The 20,538-nt window shown below is 41.8% G+C and overlaps 1 protein-coding gene across 1 annotated transcript in view; it reads left to right on the top strand.

Moving 5' to 3' along the window:
* The window catches only part of ubtd2 (ubiquitin domain containing 2), a 72,774-nt gene extending 52,535 nt beyond the window's left edge, over positions 1–20,239 (top strand). The window contains exon 3 of the mRNA XM_016276973.1: positions 19,292–20,239. Within this exon, the coding sequence (XP_016132459.1) occupies positions 19,292–19,707 (416 nt within the window). The 3' untranslated portion in view covers positions 19,708–20,239. The remainder of the gene's footprint in view (positions 1–19,291) is intronic.
* Positions 20,240–20,538: the final 299 nt, after the last annotated feature.

The following is a 20,538-nucleotide window of genomic DNA, read 5'->3' as shown; positions in this document are numbered from 1 at the left end:
TTTTCCACTTTTCCAACCTTAAACTGACTTCCAGGGGATTTTTACCTTTATAATGGCATTTTTTGAAATCTCTATTATATGTAAACATCACCTTTATATGAAATTCTTACATAGTCCAGGTGATATGTGCAAAATTTGAGGTGATATGTTCACTTTTTCATAAAAGCATGAAACTTGGTACAATTGTACAGGTTAGGGCCCTGAACATTTTCAGAAATGGAGCCATTGCAAAAACACCTCGTGGTTGCCACGGCGACCATTTTACTTTCTGCCATAACCAAATTATGTATTTTGTGTGATATCTCCTGAACCAAATGTGATAACAAAAGGTTATGTCTACCCCTATGTTTTAATGGCCAAGGATTACAATGAGACCATATACAGCAACATAAACTGTTCAGGTGAAGAGTTAATGGTGAAATCAGCAATGTGAGAAGGAAATCAGAGTATCTGAGCATCACAGTATCACAGAATTTACAAAAGTCCATATTATGGCTATTAATTTTTTTCTTTCTTTGATAATTAACTAATATTTTATTCAATAGTACAATAAAAGGTTGTTTTAATTAATTAATTATTAATTCGTTACATTTATATAGTGCCTTTCAGGGTACTCAAAGTGCTTTACATGGAAGGGGGAATCTCCTCAATCTCCACCAATGTGCAGCATCCACCTTGATGATGCGACAGCAGCCATATTGCGCCAGAACGCCCACCACACACACACCAGCTAACTAATATTTTATTCAATAGTACAATAAAAGATTGTTTTCAAGAATACAATAATTTATTTCAGAGATATTAAAAAAAAAAATCATCTCAAGTAAGTGTATTTTTTTCTTCCGAGGTGTTTCTGATAAATTTGGGACACAGCTGGATCTTCAAATGGGACTTGAATAGGCCATGGAGGGATATATAAAAGTTATTAAAATAAAAATGTAAAAATACAGATCACAATGCAAATAGGAGAATTATGTTACGGTCGTCAAGATCGCAATGACAACATCCCGGATCAACACTGTTCATGTACCGCAGAGTTAGATTAAATTAATTTACATTTAACCAGATTAATATGGAGAGGCACTCTAATATAGACCTTCGTTTATGTGTTTTTGACTTACGGTACAAGACGTGAGAACAGTTCGCTATTTAGGTTTGTACGTTAGCATGGACTCACTAACTTTAACGCTAACGTTACCTAGTTTTAGCCAGAGATACCTTGCTGAAGACATTAACGTTCTGCTTAAGCAGATGAAAAGTGTAACTTAATGAGAGTATGACAACCAGAACGTTTTTGTCTTCATTGTGATTGGGGTTGAATGCTTAGGGACATTTTGCTCTGTTTTGGTTGGATTTAGGAAATGGAATAAAATAAATTGCATTGCCTATCCTCTCAGGATAACTGGAATTAGTGTTACAAGAACCCTAGGCACATTGTTTTTCCATTTTTGTAGCATAAACACCATTAAACCGATGCAAGCATCGGATCTTCCAGTGTTTGTCTATGGTGCTGAAACCTAAAGATGTCCGAGTTCCGCTCCCCGTGCAACTGATACTCGACTGCCATTGGCTCATCTGCGTTTAAAGGGGAGGGGCTTACCGATAGGTCAATTGTATCACAGACAACATTTGGTAAAACCTCTAGACATCTCTGCTCATTTCTTTATTACATTTAACCTGCATATTACTACCTGTGTGCTATCAATTCCTCTACCAGTTACTTTTAGGCAAAACCTACGCTCCCTTTCATCCTTCCATCTTTCCTCTGTAGTGTCGTCCTCTCTTCCCTCACCGACCCATTTCTTATCTCTGGATGTAAATACAGCAACTGACACTTTATGATCTACTTTAACTTCTTGTCAAGACCATAGACTGTAAAAAAAGATGGATGACGCACCTTCAATCTCTTCCATTGAAGGAAATTGAAGCCGCCATTGTCCCAACAGGGCGCGGCCATATTGTGCTGATTTGGGACCGGAGTCTGCGCAGTAGCAAGCAAAGTGGAGCCGCGTCCCGCCCACACTCCCGCAGAGTCGATTGCAAGCACACGCCCCTGACCCCGTTTTAATTAGCCTGACTGCTCCAATTTTTATCTGCTGAGAGGATTGTTAAAATAAGGTAAATACAACTCCAATATCCTCCTAAAGATCCCGAAAAAGTCCGTTGGCACCTCAGTTCACTCAGAGAAGCTGTCAATCATGACGTCACACTCTTTATAGCATCACTTAACTAACTAAAACCAAAATTATTTAAAAAACGAACACTTGAACTTACCTCAGCTTACAGAGATAGGTTTACACGGTTCTTTTGCTCTCTTTGAGTATTTGTGGTCAAGTTTGTGTGAAGAGCAGTACCACTTTGAATCTTGAGGGTTTGTCAGTTAGTTTTTTTTTCACCTTACTGGAATTGAATCACATTGCTCCCATACCATACAGATTGAGAACTTGGATATTTGATATTATAGAGTGCCGTGAATGTGTCTAACTTGAACGGCAGTCTTGCAGCACCGTTGGGCCTCTTTACTGTAACTGCTGAGCTCATCTTATATCTCTATCTCAGATAGTGTAAATAAAGATCAACATAACCCACGTTTATACTTGGAGGATCAAGTGCAGCTTTTTGTATTTTAGGAAATATAAGTAAAATTAACATGTTATACCTGTTTTTATACTAAAACAAAAAAACAAATATCACAAAGTTAAATCCAACACGGTGTCCTAATTAGCTATGAGAATAAAGGGAACATAGGAAAAAATATCCTGATTACTTTAAATGGGCCTCATTCATGAAATAGATTTCAATATTAAACAATTTCAATAAAAATGTAAACCGACCCAAAAGAGTCAGATTCAGATCAATTATATTATCATTAATTTATTTTTAATTGAAATAAAGGTAAAATAAAATATAAATATTATAATTAAAAACTTTTTTTAAAAATTAGAAATTTTGCCTTGAACTGAAGTTGAAGCATTAACATTACTAAGTAAATTAAAACTTAAACTGAAATAAAAATAAACTAAACTTAAATAGCAATATGTAAACAAAAAACTAATAAAAAATAATGAAAGGGGATAAAACAAAAATAAACACTAATTTAAAATATTAATGAAAAACTACAACAGTATATAAATAATTCTGAATTAACACTGAATCAGACAACACTGTATGTTTTAAAGGGTTAATGAACTGCATTTTTTGAATTATTTTATAATATTCTCTGAGGTCCACTTATAATGCTCGCAAGATTTTTTACATAAAAAACATCATAATATAGAAGTAATAGGCTATTTTCTGTCCTGTTTTTGACCCTCTCTGCAGAACAGTCTGTTTTTATAGGAGGAGCATTCAAGAATCAGAAGTAAATGCCCACAGCTATGATTGGCTAACAGTTTTGCATATTAAAATAATAGATGGATGCTGCTGTGATGTACTCTGAAAACAACATGGATCATTTGGGTTAAAAACATAAATATTAGGTATAAATCAAACGATCTGGAACAGACAATGCAACACATTTACTCACACTTATGTGTTGTGACATTACTGTTGGATCCAATATAGTCAGACTCAGCACTACATCATCTTTTACTTGCAGTCTCTCTGAAAAGCCTGCGTCGAACTGTCTTGTTAAAAAATGAATCTGCAGTAAAGTAAAGCAGCGCTGCTTCTGACATGAAAGAGAAATGGATTTCCGATGCAATGCAACAACGCTTGAGTCCGATATAGATACTGTGTTAGGATCACAATGAAGGCAATTCAAAGACTTATGGAGCTTTTCCACTGCGTGGTACGACTCGGCTCGGCACGGCTCAGTACGGTATGGTACGGCACGGTTCGGCTCGGCACGGTTTGCGTTTCCACTGCAGTTCAGTACCACTTTAGAGTGGGCGGGATTATTCACATGTCGTTATAGTTGCATCGCCTCTCCTACCACGACTCCTAAAAAAAACTTTTTCATTCCGCGTCGCCCCATCAAGCTCTCGCTGGATCCGCTCCTCTGCTATCAACGAGAGGAACGTCTGTTCTTCTGCAACAGACAACAAACATTTTTGGTTGTTAAAAAAAAGGTGCGCACGTTTTGGTAATGGTATGGTTCACTTGGAACCCCAACCGAGGTGGTACTAAAAAAAGTACCAGGTACCAGGTACTGTACCCAGTGGAAAACCCCCCAAAAGTGAACCGTACCGAGCCGTACCGTGCTGTAACATGCAGTGGAAAAGCGCCATTACACTACATAGCATCTTGTATTCATCGGAGGCATCTCTATGGTGTTGTTGATGGAGTAATCCTGTGTTTGCATCGCTCAATATTTCCTCTCCTCCTACTACACGTGCGAATCAGTGGGTAGGGCGAAAGAGGCAATAATGTAGAAGTAGGCATTGATCTTCTGCAGAGGCGGTCTGTCATCGCACTATGACATCATAATGTCACAAATTCTTGTCAAATGTCAAAAAAGCTTGACTTCAATAAAAGCTGTTTTTGAAATAACAATTTAGATTTAAGTTCTGAAATTTACAGGATGTTTTTATAGTACATTGACCTATATGTTATGTTATTATATGTCAAAAGATCAAGGGAATTATGATTTCACAGGTCATGACCCCTTTAAAAAGGTCCTATCAAGAATGACTTTCATTATGCTTAAGGCCATTCATAAACCATTTGTCTGCTACTGGCTAAATGGCAACTCTACTCTGAAAGACACTTAACTTTCAGTAATTTTTTTATATGATTACATTGACTGGCCATCTAATAAGAACAAATCTTGGACTGAATTAAAGGGATATTTCACCCAAAAATTAAAATTTGCTGTTAATTCACTGTTCATTTTTAAATTGAGGTCTTATGATGCGAAACGATCAGTCTGTGGAAGAAACTGAAAATTATTTACAACACAATTACTATCCAGAGCCTCAGGCAAACTAATCTTTTCTTTGAACCCGTTCTTTTGGTGAACTAATCACACACACACACACACACACACGCACGCACACACACAAAACGCCTAATTGTATTCCTAAAAACAAAAAATACACCTATTGTCATGGGGATTGCTGTTTTCTGGGTCTCTTGTCAGGCTCTTGCTAGGACAATTACTTGACTGAGCACTACGAAATTGCCTCTGAAGCAGCTCTTGAACATTTATTGACTCTTACCAACTGTACACCTGTCTAAAGGCATTTGTCAAAGGCACATTACAGTTTTTCTGAATTGCCTAAACACATTTCTTGAAACCATCACTCAAACCATCAACATAAAACCAAATACATTTACATTTAGTCATTTATCCAAAGCGACTTAAAAATGAGGAAAATAAAAGCAGTCAAAACTAACAAAAGAGCAACAATATATGTGCAAATGACAAGTCTTGGTTAGCACACTTACACACACACACACACACACACACACACACACACAAAGAAAAACAAGTAGATAAAATAGAAAAAATAGAAAGCTAGTGTTTTTTTTTAAATAAAAAAAGAAGATATACGTAGATAAAGTATAATTCAAATAGAATAGAAAGTGCTAGAGTTAGAGGGTCAAATAAAGGTGGAACAGATGTGTTTTTAGTCGTTTCTTGAAGATGGGTAAGGACTCAGCTGCTCGGATTGAGTTGGGCAGGTCATTCCACCAGGAGGGAACAGTTAATGAAAAAGTCTGTGAAAGTGATTTTGTGCCTCTTTGAGATGGCACAATAATACGCCATTCACTTGCAGAACGCAAGCTTCTAGAGGGCACATAACTCTGAAGTAATGAATTTAGGTAAATGGGTGCAGAGCCAGTGGTGGTTTTGTAGGCAAACTTTAATGCCTTGAATTTAATGCGAGCAGCTACTGGTAGCCAGTGCAAATTGATGATCAGAGGTGTGATATTCGTTCTTTTCGGCTCATTAAAGATTAATCTTGCAGCGGCATTTTTGATTAATTGTAGAGGTTTGATAGAAGTGGCTGGAAGACCTGCCAAGAGAGCATTGCAATAGTCCAGCCTGGATAGAGCAAGAGCTTGAACAAGGAGTTGTGTTGCATGTTCTGAAAGCAAGGGCCTGGTCTTCCTAATGTTGTATAAAGCAAATCTGCAGGATCGGGTAGTTTTAGCAATGTGGTCTGAGAAATTCATCTTATCATCAATCACAACTCCAAGGCTTCTAGCTGTTTTTGAAGGAGTTATGGTTGATGAGCCTAACTGGATGGTGAAATTTTGATAAAGTGATGGGTTTGGATCTCGAGTTGGTGGAGTTGGTGCACCACTATATATAAAGTGTATCCACTTAATATAAAGTGTAACATTCTGGACACCAACCACAATTTATATGTAAAGCCTAACTTACTGGCCGCTGCTGTGTAACATCAGAGTAATTACATGGTAAATCTAATATAAAGTGTAACACTTTCTTCACCAAAAAGTGCTGTTAGTCCTGTTACACATTTGTACTTTCATTACCAAAAAGTGTTGTTACCAATGTCCTGTTACACATTTGTACTTACACATACCATTCAGTGGGATGTTACATATGTGTAGTTGCACAAACATTAGAGCTGTAGATACTATGTACCAATGTGTACTTACACTGTGGTTACATACTATGTACACATCTAGTTACTATGTAAGTACACAGGTATTAGGGCCACTTAATGTAAAGTGGGACCAAGTATAGTAATTGCAACTGAGTAAGGTGAAAATATTTTATAGGCCTACTGTATGTACTGCAAGAATAGTATTGTGCTGAATATTGAATAGTACTGAATATTTGTATGTATTCAGCACTTGGATACTGCAAAAATACTGCAGTCCAACTGCAATGGCCAAAAAGGTCAAATAAAACTCTAAATGAATAGCATGTTACAGTACACTCAAATACTGTAAGTTGTGCAATTGTAAAATCAGGGTCAATGAGAGATTCATTCTGTCTCAGCATCATGTCTTTGTGCTTGAGTCCGGCCTGAGGACTTTGTCCACATCACAAGTAATGTTGTCTTTTTTGCTAGACAAAGAGAAAAAACCCTCTGGTCTGACAGATCCAGCCTTGATAACACTCTCTAAACCTTGCTCTTTCCCTCCTCATCCTCCACTTCTTACATGTACTCTTCCTCCTCTCCTTCTCAGATTGTTTCCATCTATTTTTCATCTAATTTGTCTGTGGTGTTACTGTCTGTGGTCTTACTGTCTTTCCTGTTAACACCACAGACAATATACAGAAATGTTGTATTTTTAATAAAACACATAGGACATTCATAATCATATAATTGTATCTCTCTTGTCAGGTATGGCAAGAGTAACTGCTGCTGAAAAGCAGCGTCTTTATAGACAGCGCAGAGATGCAGACCCAGTTCGAAGAGCAGAGTACCTTCAAAAGAAAAAGTAGACCTTTTTAAAAGACATTCAGTGCAAAAAAAGACTGAAAATAGGAGATCTCTCAGAGAGGGAAAAGAGAGCAGCAAGGAAAAAACCGGAGAATATGAAAGGCAGAATACAGGGCAAGAAAGAGCAGAGAGGGCACCTTGACTCCACCAGACACACCATGATTCATAATCATATAATTGTATCTTACCACTGTCATCAAACAACAGTGGTAAGTCAGAATCATTCATCAATCATGGTGAGTAATGGCTTCTTCTCCTGCTATTGTTGTTTGCACCGCTTGCCACATGTATAGTTTAGCTCTCTCTGTTGGCGACGAGGGATTCACATGTGATAAATGCAGGTAAATAGTTAGGCTGACAGAGAAGATTTCAGAATTTGAGACACGCATCCAAACTTTAATTGAGGACAGTAAGAATGTGAGGACTCTAGATACGGCTTTGGATGCGACTAGCTCAGGGAGTCCTGTACATTGTTCAGTTCCGGTTACAATGCCTCTACAGCAGGGCAACTGGGTGACAGTGAGGAGGCATAGTCGTGGGTCAAAACACCGCTCTTCCGTTCCGATCAAACAGGTTCTCACCACTCAGTGACGCACCCACTGGGAAACCTGATCAAAGTGCTCTAGTTATTGGCGATTCTATTGTACGGAATGTGAAAATAGAGACACCAGCCACCATAGTCCAATGTTTACCGGGAGCCAGAGCGCCTGACATCTTGGCAAATTTAAAAGTGCTGGCTAATGCTAAACGAAAATTCAGTAAGATTGTTATTCACACTAATGATGTTCGACTTCACCAGTCGGAGATCACTAAAAATAACATTAAAGAGGTGTCCGAACTTACAAGTACGATGTCAGACACTGTAATATGCTCTGGTCCCCTCCCTGCTTACCGTGGTGATAGCAGACTGTCGTCACTCAATGGCTGGATGTCTAAGTGGTGCCCGCAGAATAACATAGGTTTCATAGACAATTGGACGAGTTTTTGGGGCAGACCTGACCTGTTGAAAAGAGATGGTCTTCATCCCTCCTGGGGTGGTGCCGCTCTTCTGTCTAGAAATATGGCACATAGTCTTAGAGTTTGTACTTGACTAACTGGGGACCAGGTCAGGAAGCAGACAGACTGGCTAATCCGACCATCTGCTAGCCACCTCACGTCACAGAAATCAGTTAATTCTCAGCACATAGTGACTCTTTCACCTAGATATCACACTATAGAGACTGTGACTGTTCCCCGAACTAGAAAAAACGTCCAAACCAATTTAAGAGTAACAATTTAATTGATGTTCAACAAATAAAAAACAGATGTAATATGGATAAACAAATTATAAAGCTTGGCTTATTGAATATCAGGTCCCTTTCTACAAAAGCACTTTTTGTAAATAATATGATCACTGATCATAACCTAGATGTGCTCTGTTTGACAGAAACCTGGCTAAAACCTGATGATTACATTATTTTAAACGAGTTTACCTCCCAAGATTACTGTTATAAACATGAGCCACGTCCAAAAGGTAAAGGGGGAAGTGTTTCTATAATTGATAACAATATTTTCAGTATTTCTCAGAGGGCAGGCTTCAAGTATAACTTGTTTGAAGTAATGGTGCTTCATATAACATTATCCAGAGAAACAAGTGTTAATGATAAATAACGATAAAGCATTCACAGACATTCTGAACTCTATTGGACGTGTCAGGACCTACTCATTGTCAATATCATACTCTAGATTTAATATTGTCACATGGAATTGATGTTGATGGTGTCGATGATGAAATTATACAGCCAAGCTATATCTCAGACATATAAGATATCTCAGATCATTATCTAGTCTTGTGCAAACTTCATATAGCTAAAACTGTAAATTCTACTCCTTGTTACAAGTATGGTAGAACCATCACTTCTACCACAAAAGACTGCTTTGTAAGTAATCTTCCTGATTTATCTCAATTCCTTAGCATATCCAATACCTCAGAACAAATTGATGATGTAACAGAAACTATGGACTCTCTCTTTTCTAGCATTTTAGATACGGTTGCTCCTTTACTCTTAAGGAAGATTAAGGGAAACAGTCTGACACTGTGGTATAATGAGCACACTCGCACCCTAAAGAGAGTAGCCCGGAAAATTGAGTGCACCTGGAGGAAAACATAACTAGAGGGATTTCGTATTGCTTGGCGGGAAAGTACTTTTCGTCTCTTTTAGAAGAAAACAAACATAACCCCAGGTACTTATTTAATACAGTGGCTAAATTAATGAAAAATAAAGCATCAACAAGTCGCGGGAGGAACAGAAAGTGAGTCTTTCTAGGAGAATTCAGTAGAGAGAGTCCAGAACAGTTCATAGGAGTGAACGGTAGACCGGACAGTGAGTGACTGACATGTGTGTGTATTTGTAGAGTGGCTTGATTGGTGACAGCAGGTGCGGGTGATCAGAACTCAGGTGACTGTGAGCGGGTGATTATCCTGGATGTTGACTGAAGTGACTGTGATGAATCCCTGACATTACCCCCTCCTCCAGGGGCGGCTCCTGACGCCCTCAAGGTGGCTTCTAGGTGCGGTGCGACCAGGATGGGTGCGATGGAAGTTCTCTAGTAGCAAAGGGTCCAGAATGTCGTCCCTGGCCACCCAGGAACGTTCCTCCGGTCCATAACCATCCCAGTCGACCAAATATTCCAGCCGACCACCCCGTCGCCGTGAGTCCAGGATGTCTCGGACCAGGTAGATGGATGGTTGGTCAAGGATTTCTGGAGGAGGAGGTTTCTTCGGGTTCGGTGGGTCCTGGAGCAGCGGGAGAATGAGGTTTACGGAGTGAAACATGGAAAGAGGGGTGAATTCGGTACCTGGGTGGGAGTTGGAGTTCATAAGTGACTTTGTTGATCTGCCTCTGTATCGGGAACGGACCAATGTAGTGGGGACTCAGCTTCTTGCAGGGCAGGTGGAGGCGCAGATCCCGGTTGGACAGCCATACGTTCTCTCCTGGATGGTAAGTGGGAGTGGAAGTACGCTGAGCATCTGCGAAGGCCTCTGCACTGCACGTTGGAGATGGAGGTGAGCTGAGTTCCACACTCTCTCGCTCACTCGGAACCAGTGGTCTACAGCTGGAACCTCAGACGGTTCTCCTGTCCACGGGAAGAGTATGCCGAGTATGCACTGTTAACCGAGTATGCACTGAAACGGCATGAGGCCGGTGGTGGTCTGTCTCAGGGAATTCTGTGCATACTCGGCCCAAGGGAGGAAACGGTTCCAGCTGTGTTGGTCGTCGTGACAGTATGCCCGGAGGTAACGCCCGAGTTCCTGGATCTTCCGCTCAGTCTGGCCATTTGTCTGGGGATGGTAGCCTGAGGATAAGTTGACCGTGACCCCTAGGAGCCGGAAGAATGCCCTCCAAACGCGGGAGATAAATTGAGGTCCCCTGTCGGAGACTACATCCTCGGGGACTCCAAAGTTTCTGAAGACGTGTGTGAACAAACTTTCTGCAGTGTCGAGAGCGGTTGGAAGTCCTTTGAGGGGGATTAGCTTACAGGCTTTGGAAAAATGATCTACGACTACCAAGATGCAGATATACCCGTCTGAGTTGGGTAAGTCAGTCACAAAATCGATTCCCAGGTGAGACCAGGGTCGATGTGGGATCGGCAGGGGCACTAGCTTGCCTACGGGGAGGTGATGAGGGGTCTTGGACATGGCGCAGACTGAGCAACTGCGGACGTACCTGATGATATCACAGGTCATACTGGCCCACCAATACCGAGCTTGGAGGAACGAGAGGGTCCGTTGGCTGCCTGGGTGTCCAGATTGCATGCTGAAGACTGTTCTGAGCTTAGTGAGAGCTTCGTGGGCGCTGGTGGTCCAGGACAGGGACTTGGGTTTTCCTCGGAGCATGGAAGTCAAAGGGGCAGTGTGGGAACTGAAATCCTTGATGAATCGACGATAGAAGTTAGCGAATCCTAGAAATCTCTGGAGCTCCTTTACGGTCTGGGGAAGAGGCCACTCCTTGACTGCATCAACCTTCCCCTGGTCCATCTGAATTCCTTCCTGGCCGATGATGTAACCCAGGAAATGCACCGTGGGGCGATGGAATTCGCATTTCTCCAGCTTTAAGAAAAGATGGTGTTGACGGAGCTTCTGTAGGACCTGCTGAACATGTTGCCGATGGTCGGCCACGTTCCGGGAGTAAATGAGTATATCATCGATGTAGACAATCCCAGAGCGGTGGAGGAACTCCCGGAAAACACTTCGTTCATGAATCTCTGGAAGACCGACGGGGTATTGGCTAGCCAATATGGCATTACAAGGTACTCATAGTGGCCAGATGGTGTAATGAATGCCGTCTTCCACTCGTCGTCCTCCCGGATTCGAACGAGGTTGTATGCACTTCGCAGGTCCAGCTTGGAGAATATGCAGGCCCCACGGAGTTCCTCGAGGGCGGCCGGGACCAGGGGAAGTGGATAGGGCAGTTTCACTGTATGGGAGTTCAGAGTCCGATAGTCGATACAAGGTCGCAAGCCCCTGTCCTTCTTGCCCACGAAGAAGAAACTAGAAGCAGCTGGAGACGTGGAAAGTCAGATGAATCCTTGGTTAAGAACCTCCTTGATGTATTCCTCCATCGCCTTGCGCTCCGGGATGGACAATGGGTATACTCTACCCTTGGTGAGTTTTGCTCCAGGCAGCAAGTCGATGGCGCAGTCCCATGGCCGATGAGGTCGTAACTGGGTGGCTGCCTGCTTACTGAAGACATCCTGGAACGCCAAGTAATCAGATGGGACCGTGACCTTCTCCCGAGGTTCGGGGCTTTCGATGAGGGTAGATGCAACTTGAGCGTGAGATCCTGGGAGCGGAGTGGGTAATGACGTGAGACAGTTGCGGTGACAGTGCTCGCTCCAGCGAGTCACCTCACACGAGTCCCATCTGATCTCTGGAGAACTAGCCAGAATGGAGAACTAGCCAGGGGCGTCCCAGGAGGATATCCACGATGGGTCCCTCCAGTACCAAAAACGTGATTTCCTCCTCGTGTAGAGTGCCAAACTTGAGCTTTAGTGCCGGTGCTCGATATTTCCCCCACCCCCGTCCTAGCGGTTTTCCCTGGATGGTCTTGACTCGGAGCTCCTGGGCATGGCGTTTCCGGGGCAGATGGAGACGATTCAATAGGTCCTGGGATATGAAATTGCCCGAGGAGCCCGAGTCGACGAGGACAGGAACCGAAACAGAAAGGTCTGGGGTAAGTAGTTGTACCGATAGCATTGATAGCGTGGAAGTGACAGGGTCTAGTTGGAGGGTACTCACCGCAGGACGTGGGGGTCTGACTGGGCAGGTCCTGATGTAATGATCCGCCGCAGCGCAGTAAAGGCACAGACCTGCCACGAGCACGTTCAGAAGGGGTGTCTACTTGCATCGGCTCTGGTACTGCGGAACCCGCGTGACAGACTGGTGGGCGGCTTCGGTGGCGTGGCATGCGGACAGACGCTGGGGAATTCGGTTTATTGAAGCTTTCCAGTCCAATGAAGTCATCATAGATAGCCATTTGAGCTTGTACACGGGGATTCAATCCTTGCCGGTAAGAGCTAAGTAGAGCCGCCTCATTCCACCCGCTAGTCGCCGCCAGCGTTCTGAACCGCAGTGTGTAGTCATTAATGGAAGACGTGCCTTGGCGCAGCCGCAGTAACTGGTCGGACACAGATAGCACTCCTGCAGTGTGACCAAAGACTTATTTGAAATGGTTAGTGAAGGCATCATATGAATTAATTATGGCACTATTAGCGTTCCATATGGCCTTAGCACACAACAGCGCTCTTCTGTTAAGAAGTGATATCAGGAATGCTACCTTAGTGCGTTCGGTGGAAAACTTCTGTGGCTGCATCTCGATGAACATGGCCACTTGCAGGAGGAGGCCGCCACACTCAGCTGCATCACCCGCGTATAAAGCAGGCATGGCCATGGGACTGACAGAGGCAGATTGGGGGGTTGCCGGAGGAAGCAGAGAAGCCCGGAGGGCATTTACCAGCTCCTCCAGGACTTCTGCGGGTGTGTGAGGTCGAGGATCCATGGAGGTAATTGTATGGGACTTCTGTCACAAAGCAAGGCCAGACACAACAGGTAAGTGCAAAACAGGATGGTTTATTTATATAAGTAGATGAACGGAACGGGTGAGGTAAAGGCAGGTGAGTGTCAACACAGTGAATGATTCCAGGGTTCTTATCTGAGTTCTGATGGTGAGTATCTTATGCCGGTTTCGTTGGAGATCGTGGAACAGATTCCAAGGAGTCGTTGGAGGATCGCGGGAGGAACAGAAGGTGAGTCTTTCTAGGAGAATTCAGTAGAGTTCATAGGAGTGAACGGTAGACCGGAAAGTGAGTGACTGAGATGTGTGTGTATTTGTAGAGTGGGTTGATTGGTGAGAGCAGGTGCGGGTGATCAGAACTCAGGTCACTGTGATCGGGTGATTATCCTGGATGGTGACTGAAGTGACTGTGATGAATCCCTGACACTTTATGAACTACTTTATTTCCAAGATCGATACTTTTTGAGATAAAATTGTAACCATGCAGCCGTCAGCTACAGTAACGCATCAGATAGTGTGCTATAGATCCCCTGAGGAACAATTCCACTCATTTTCTACTATAGGAGAGGAAGAATTGTATAAACTTGTTAAATCATCTAAACCAACAACATGTATGTTAGACCCTATTCCATCTAGCTCCTAAAAGAGGTGCTTCCAGAAGTCATAGATCCTCTTCTGACTATTATTAATTTGTCATTGTCATTAGGATATGTCCCCAAAACCTTCAAACTGGCTGTTATTAAGCCTCTCATCAAAAAACCACAACTTGACCCCCAAAGAACTAGTTAATTACAGACCAATCTCAAATCTCCCTTTTCTGTCCAGGTAGTATCCTCACAATTACATTCCTTAGAGAAAAATGGTATTTGTGAGGATTTCCAGTCAGGATTTAGACCATATCATATTACTGAGGCTGCTCTCATTAGAGTTACAAGTGACCTGCTATTATCATCTGATCATGGTTGTATGTCTCTATTAGTCTTACTGAATCTTAGTGCTGCGTTTGACACTAGTGCCCACAACATTCTTTTGAATAGACTAGAAAACTTTGATGGCATTAATGGAAGTGCATTAGCATGGTTCAAATCGTACTTATCTGACCTCCATCAATTCGTGGCAGTGAATTAAGAGGTATCATATCGATCACAAGTGCAGCATTGAGTACCTCAAGGCTCAGTACTAGGGCCGTTACTTTTCACGCTTTATATGTTACCCTTGGGAGTAGTGGTTAAACGCATCGTAGTTGATCCGTGATTCGTACGGACCAAGCCCCACGATTCGGCACGCATGTGATCCTTAAATTAATTGCAAAATTGAACCATAATAGAATAAAAGTTTATCAATTGTACGTGTTTACACAAGCAAGCAATTTTAAACCATTCTAGCGAAAGAAAAGGCAAAGTAGAACTCGATTCGTTACTCGCGTGCTGTTTTCTATCACAGCCGCACAAACATGAAGCTCGCACATGCAGAGAGGCACGTTTGACTGCACGCGAACACCAAACTGAACCATCTTTCCGATCTCATTCACTCTTTGCCTTTGAACTAGTCTCGCGTAGCCAGACCTTCAGACATTATGCTCCCAGTATCACAAGTGGTGTCAGAAGTGGGATGGCCAGCCGCAAGACAGTGCTTGTTGGAAGCCAGACCAGGAAGGGCCTAAGGTCCCAGAGAAAGACTGTTCTGGAGGATGTGGCTTGGGACACACTGGACGAGGAGGAAGAGGATGCCGGGGTATGCTTCAAAGCCAGTTCTCCTCAGCACACACCAGTTACAACCACCACAGAGAGTGACATGGTGTCTGTAATGCGAGACTTTCTGGCAGCCCAGCAGAAACGGGAGGAAGGTCTCATATATGAAATCAGGGGACTGCGAGAATCAATACAATGACAGAACACACCAGAGTCTCCTCAGAGTCTACGCTTAGAATTACAGACGCCTGCAGCTTCTCGCAACATGGCATCATCAGTAAAACGACATCAGATCAGTTCCCCGCCACCTGTAGATTTGCAGGGAACAACAGAATTCTACCCTCTTCTACAACAAGAACCAAGGATGCCAGCATACCAAGAAGGAGAGGAAATAGAAAACTACCTCCGCCGGTTTGAACGGTTGGCAAAGACTTGGGGTTGACCTGAGGAGGAATGGGCGTGTCGGCTGGTGCCCTTACTCACCGGAAAGGCGCTTGAGTAAGCGCCTTTGCTATTGCTATGGACGGAGACAGGGCCGATGTCTATGAGGACCTCAGCTGGAGAAATTTAATATTTCAGCAGAGACCTACCGTCAACGATTTAGGCAGACATCAACACCCTCAGGAGAGACATCTACCGAGACCTATAACCGTCTAAAGGGGCTCTATCGTCGCTGGGTCAGACCGGAGCAACGCACTAAGGAGGAGATAGGAGAGATCATCATCCTAGAGCAATTCCTTCGCGGTCTGCCCTATGAGGTTCGGACCTAGGTAAGGGAACATGAGCCGACGGATGGACTGATGGCTGCCAGACTTGCAACACAATACCAGAATGCACATCGGGGAGGACAGTCATGTCCACAAACAACAATGAACAGAGGGTCCAAGGTCGTCGAACGGGGGAATTAAGGTAACACATCTCTTGTTAATAGCAAAGGACTTGTGTGTTTTATTGCCAACAGCAAGGCCATAAAGCATCTAATTGCCCTGTACGAAAACCAAAACTTTCTAGTCTTTGTTATGTGCCAAGGAAGGGTGACACTAAGGACAATACTGAACTATCTGACCGTTTTTTTGAGGTAACTGTGAATGGACAGACTTTGAATGCACTTGTTGACACTGGGAGCGTAATGTCCCTGATTAAGCGCTGTTATGTTCAAGAAAATGCAATTGACTATTCTAATACCACAAGAGTACCCAACCACTGAGGTCACGGTCTCTGTTAATAAACAGCCATATTTGATGAGTGTTGGGGTGGTTGAAGGGTTACCCGTGGGAATGGTTTTGGGATGGGATTTGCCTGTGTTGAGTGAATTGCTGAAAATGTCTAAGATGTGCAATGCTACCACCTCTACCGTGTCTTGCCCAGTACTAACTTGGGCAAAAGCCAAAGCTGGTTTGCAACCCCTGCCAGGCATATATGCATTAATTAGAACAACCGGAACCAAGAACACTTCCCATAACACCCGATGTACTTGCTACATCGTTAGAAGAATGGCATCTACGCTAATATTAGTCTGTTTCTTTCTTATTCCGAGGTCACCGTAGCCACCAGATCCAGTCTGTATCCAGATCAGATGGTCACTGCAGTCACCCGGATCTAGTACGTATCCAGCCCAGATGGTGGATCAGCACCTAGAGATGACCTCTACAGCCCTGAATGTCAGCAGAGATCAGGACAACTAGATGAGCCCTGGAGACAGATCCCCAGTGAAGACCTTGTCTCCTAGACGGCCACCGGGACAGGACCACATGAACCAGTTGAGTCCTCTGCACAATGTGACTTTGCTGCAGCCTGGAATTGAACTGCTGATTTCGTCTGGTCAGAGGAGAACTGGCCCCCCGACTGAGCCTGGTTTCTCCCAAGGTTTTTTCTCCATTCTGTCACTGATGGAGTTTTGGTTCCTTGCCGCTGTCGCCTCTGTCTTGCTTAGTTGGGGACACTTAATTTCCAGCAATATCGTCGACTTGATTGCACAGACACTATTTAAACTGAACTGAGCTGGACGATGACATCACTGAAATCAAATGGATTGTAACTGTAAATCATATTTTTCTCTAAATGTTGTTTTATCAGAGTAGATACTTGTAATCCTACTCATGATGAATTTCATTATTTTGTTCAATAAACTTTTAACTGTTAAACCTTTTATGCAATATTACGTCTGTGGTGTTATTTCAAAATGTATGAACAATTGAACATTTCTTTTAAAAACTGAAATTTAAATGATCAATGACACTGAACCCTTAAAGTAATTTATTTATTTATTAATTATTAGCTAAAGTTTCATATCCCTGCTCATTTTAGAACAAACCAAAATTTTACTTCAAATATTGGTAACACTATATACATAAGTGGTTGTCACCAGTGTTTGATTAAAATTAGTTAAAAAACAAAATGTTCTTAAGCTTCTATTTTAATTGATATAGCATATTAAACAAATTTTAAATGCATAGCAATACATTTTATATATATATTAAAAAAAAGCATTTTTACAAATTCTGCCTCTCATTTGCCGCCCCAATTGAAGAATGACCCATCTAATAGTAAACGTTCAATAGCAATAGATGTATTGCAGATGAGCAGATGCTCTAAAAATAGAAGAGGATATAGTGCGCGGTTTGTATAAACTACATCCTTTTTTATTTTTTTGTGTTGTGGAAAAAAGTTGCAAAAGTTTGGAACAACATATAATGGTGAGTAAATTATGGTTTCATCAAATATTCTTTGATCTGCTGAGCAGTAAAGAGTTTCACCAGAACGTATCAGAAACATTTAATGAAATCCTTGTGTTACTGATACGAATTAAATAGTCTTTAAAAACAAAACCTACTTCTTAAAAACAAAACTTACGTGTCATCATGATAGTATGAATATTACTTTTTTTTTTTTTACAGAATTCCATGGAGGTGTAGCTCATTATGATTAAAATGATTTACTTCCTCCATGGAAGAAGCCATTGATGTAATCTTATTGTTCCTGTGGTGTGAACCTTGTCCCATTGTCATTGATTCATTGCTCCAACTTCCTCTTTGATTAAAAAGTTGACAGATCTCTAATGAGTCTCTATGTCATAGGCAGCATGCTCATCATGTGATGTGTGTCTGTATTTATTTTAGCAAGTAGGATTTCAAAACAGTCTTAGAAGTAAACACTATGCATGTTTAAGGTAAAAAAAAGGGGGTTATAAAATACTGTTTTTTTATTCATTAGGAAAAAGAGCCAAGCTTGTTCCACAGAATCAAGAGCCTGGAGGAATATTATTAATATTCTTCAAATATTATTTTAATAGAATAATAATTGTGTTAAATATGTGCCAATGTATATTTGATGGGTTTCCCCATCTGAGTCCTGGTTCCTCCAAAGATTTCTTCCTATCTATTTGAAAATCATCAGTTTTCATCTGTACAGTCTACAAAACAGGCAATGTAGATCGATTCCGGAAAAGTATTATATTGTTTTACTTGGGAGATATCATCGGTAGATTACACATTAATGTGGTTATCTTTGCTGATGTTTCTCTATTATGTGCCTGTTGTCTATAAATATGCCAATCCTAAAGAGCTGCTATACTGTTTTTTTTTCTTTAACAATGACAAAGATAATTCTATTCTATTCTATTCTATCCTATTCTAAAATCGTACAGATTTTTCCTTGCAACAGTCACCTTTGGTTTACATACTGTGGAAGACACTGTTGTTTGTTGTTTGTAAGACACTGCTGTTTTGTAGAGATGCTTTTGTAAATACTTAAAGGTGTTTATTGTGAAGGATGCCAAGAATTGATAACCATATCACCATCATAAAATAAAATGGATATTTTACAGAAGCACTCAAGTTTGTCTGAAATCCGTAATTTTGTGCAAAACCTAATGGTCCATTTTATCCACCAATTTGAGAATGATTCAAAGAGCATCTTGTGCTTCAATATAAGCAAATAAATCTGATCTTTAAACAAAGGAGTTCACACACTCAATGCCATAAAATTACAGATTTTATTAATGACCAAACAATAGGGCAGAATTTTTTTATCTTTACTCATTTTGCATCACAATGTTTGATTTCACTATATATTAGACATGCTATATTACAATATCATGGTCCACTGTATCAAAACATCAGATAAGTCTGAAAGTCAGAGACTGAAAATGTGGCTTAAATGCTTCTTTTTGTGTCATCTCCAGGTGCTCTGACTGAATGCTACGATGAGCTGGGGAACCGCTACCAACTGCACGTCTACTGCCTCTCCCCTCCTGTCAACATGATCGAGGAAAAGAGCGAGTCGGAGACCATTGAGATCCCAGAAGCTCCAGCTAGCGAAGGCCCGGAGTGCCAGTTGCGTCTGCGTCTCTCCACGGGACGAGATCTACGCCTGGCCGTTCGCACCAGCGACAATGTCCAGCAGATGAAGCGCCGTCTGCAAACCCAGGAAGGTGTATTGGCCACCAGCCAGCGCTGGTTCTTCTCAGGCCAACCACTCGCTGACAAGATGAAGCTGGAAGAACTGAAGATCTCCAGAGACTATGTCATTCAGGTGATTGTCAGCCAGCCTCCCACAACCCCACCACTGCCGCAGAACCCCACTCCTGTGGAAAACTAATGCCTCATTGGGGATATTAACCACCACACCAAGTGCGCATGTGAGAGGATATCAATGTGCATAGGCTGCAAGATTATTCAGAAGATTTCTCTATTTTTGGATTGGCCATTCGAGTCTAGAGTGATGAACCTCTAAAGGCTTCTCCCTTCAAACACTCACTGCCTTTGACTTATAGCTTTTCTAAGGGAGTTGAGACTCAGATGTTCTGTTTAAAAGCCTCAGGTCTAGAAAACTGGAGCCCTGAATTGATCAAGAGAAGTCCAAAAAGTATGGATTTGGCAAGGGAAACTTAATAATGCTTTGTTATTTTTAAGATTGAGTTATAAGCTTCATATTCTTTTCTCTTTTTTTCTTGTGACGAGATAAATATGTCTGCAAGGCAGACCAGAAGTGTGGACCTACCTGTGTCTGTAAGAACTTGAATTCTGAAACAGAGACACTTGGGGCCAAAAGGACATTTTAAACTGCTATTGGCTTTTAGCAATAGGAAAATCACTTGTTGGACTGTTTTCATATTTTTTTCGTTTTTATTAAAAACTCTGTAACCAAAAATATATAAAGATTTTTAAAAAGAGAAGATCTGTTACATGTCACAAAAACAATGTCAGTTTAGTTTTTTTCCGAGTGTCCAGCATCTTTAATCCTTGTTTTTTTTTTTTTTTTTTTTTTTTTTTTTTTTGGGGAGCAGTTGGGGGTTTGGTGCCTTGCTCAAGGGTCTCACCTCAGTCGTGGTATTGAGGGTGGAAGAGAGCACTGGTTATTCACTCCCCCCACCGACAGTTCCTGCTGGACCTGAGACTCGAACCTGCAACCTTCGGATTACAAGTCTGA

This window comes from Sinocyclocheilus grahami, unplaced genomic scaffold (genome assembly GCF_001515645.1).
Source record: "Sinocyclocheilus grahami isolate Dianchi unplaced genomic scaffold, SAMN03320097.WGS_v1.1 scaffold107.1, whole genome shotgun sequence".
Classification (NCBI taxonomy): Eukaryota; Metazoa; Chordata; class Actinopteri; order Cypriniformes; family Cyprinidae; genus Sinocyclocheilus; species Sinocyclocheilus grahami.
Note: the sequence above shows the minus strand (reverse complement) of the source record. Positions and strands in the feature narration are given on the sequence as shown.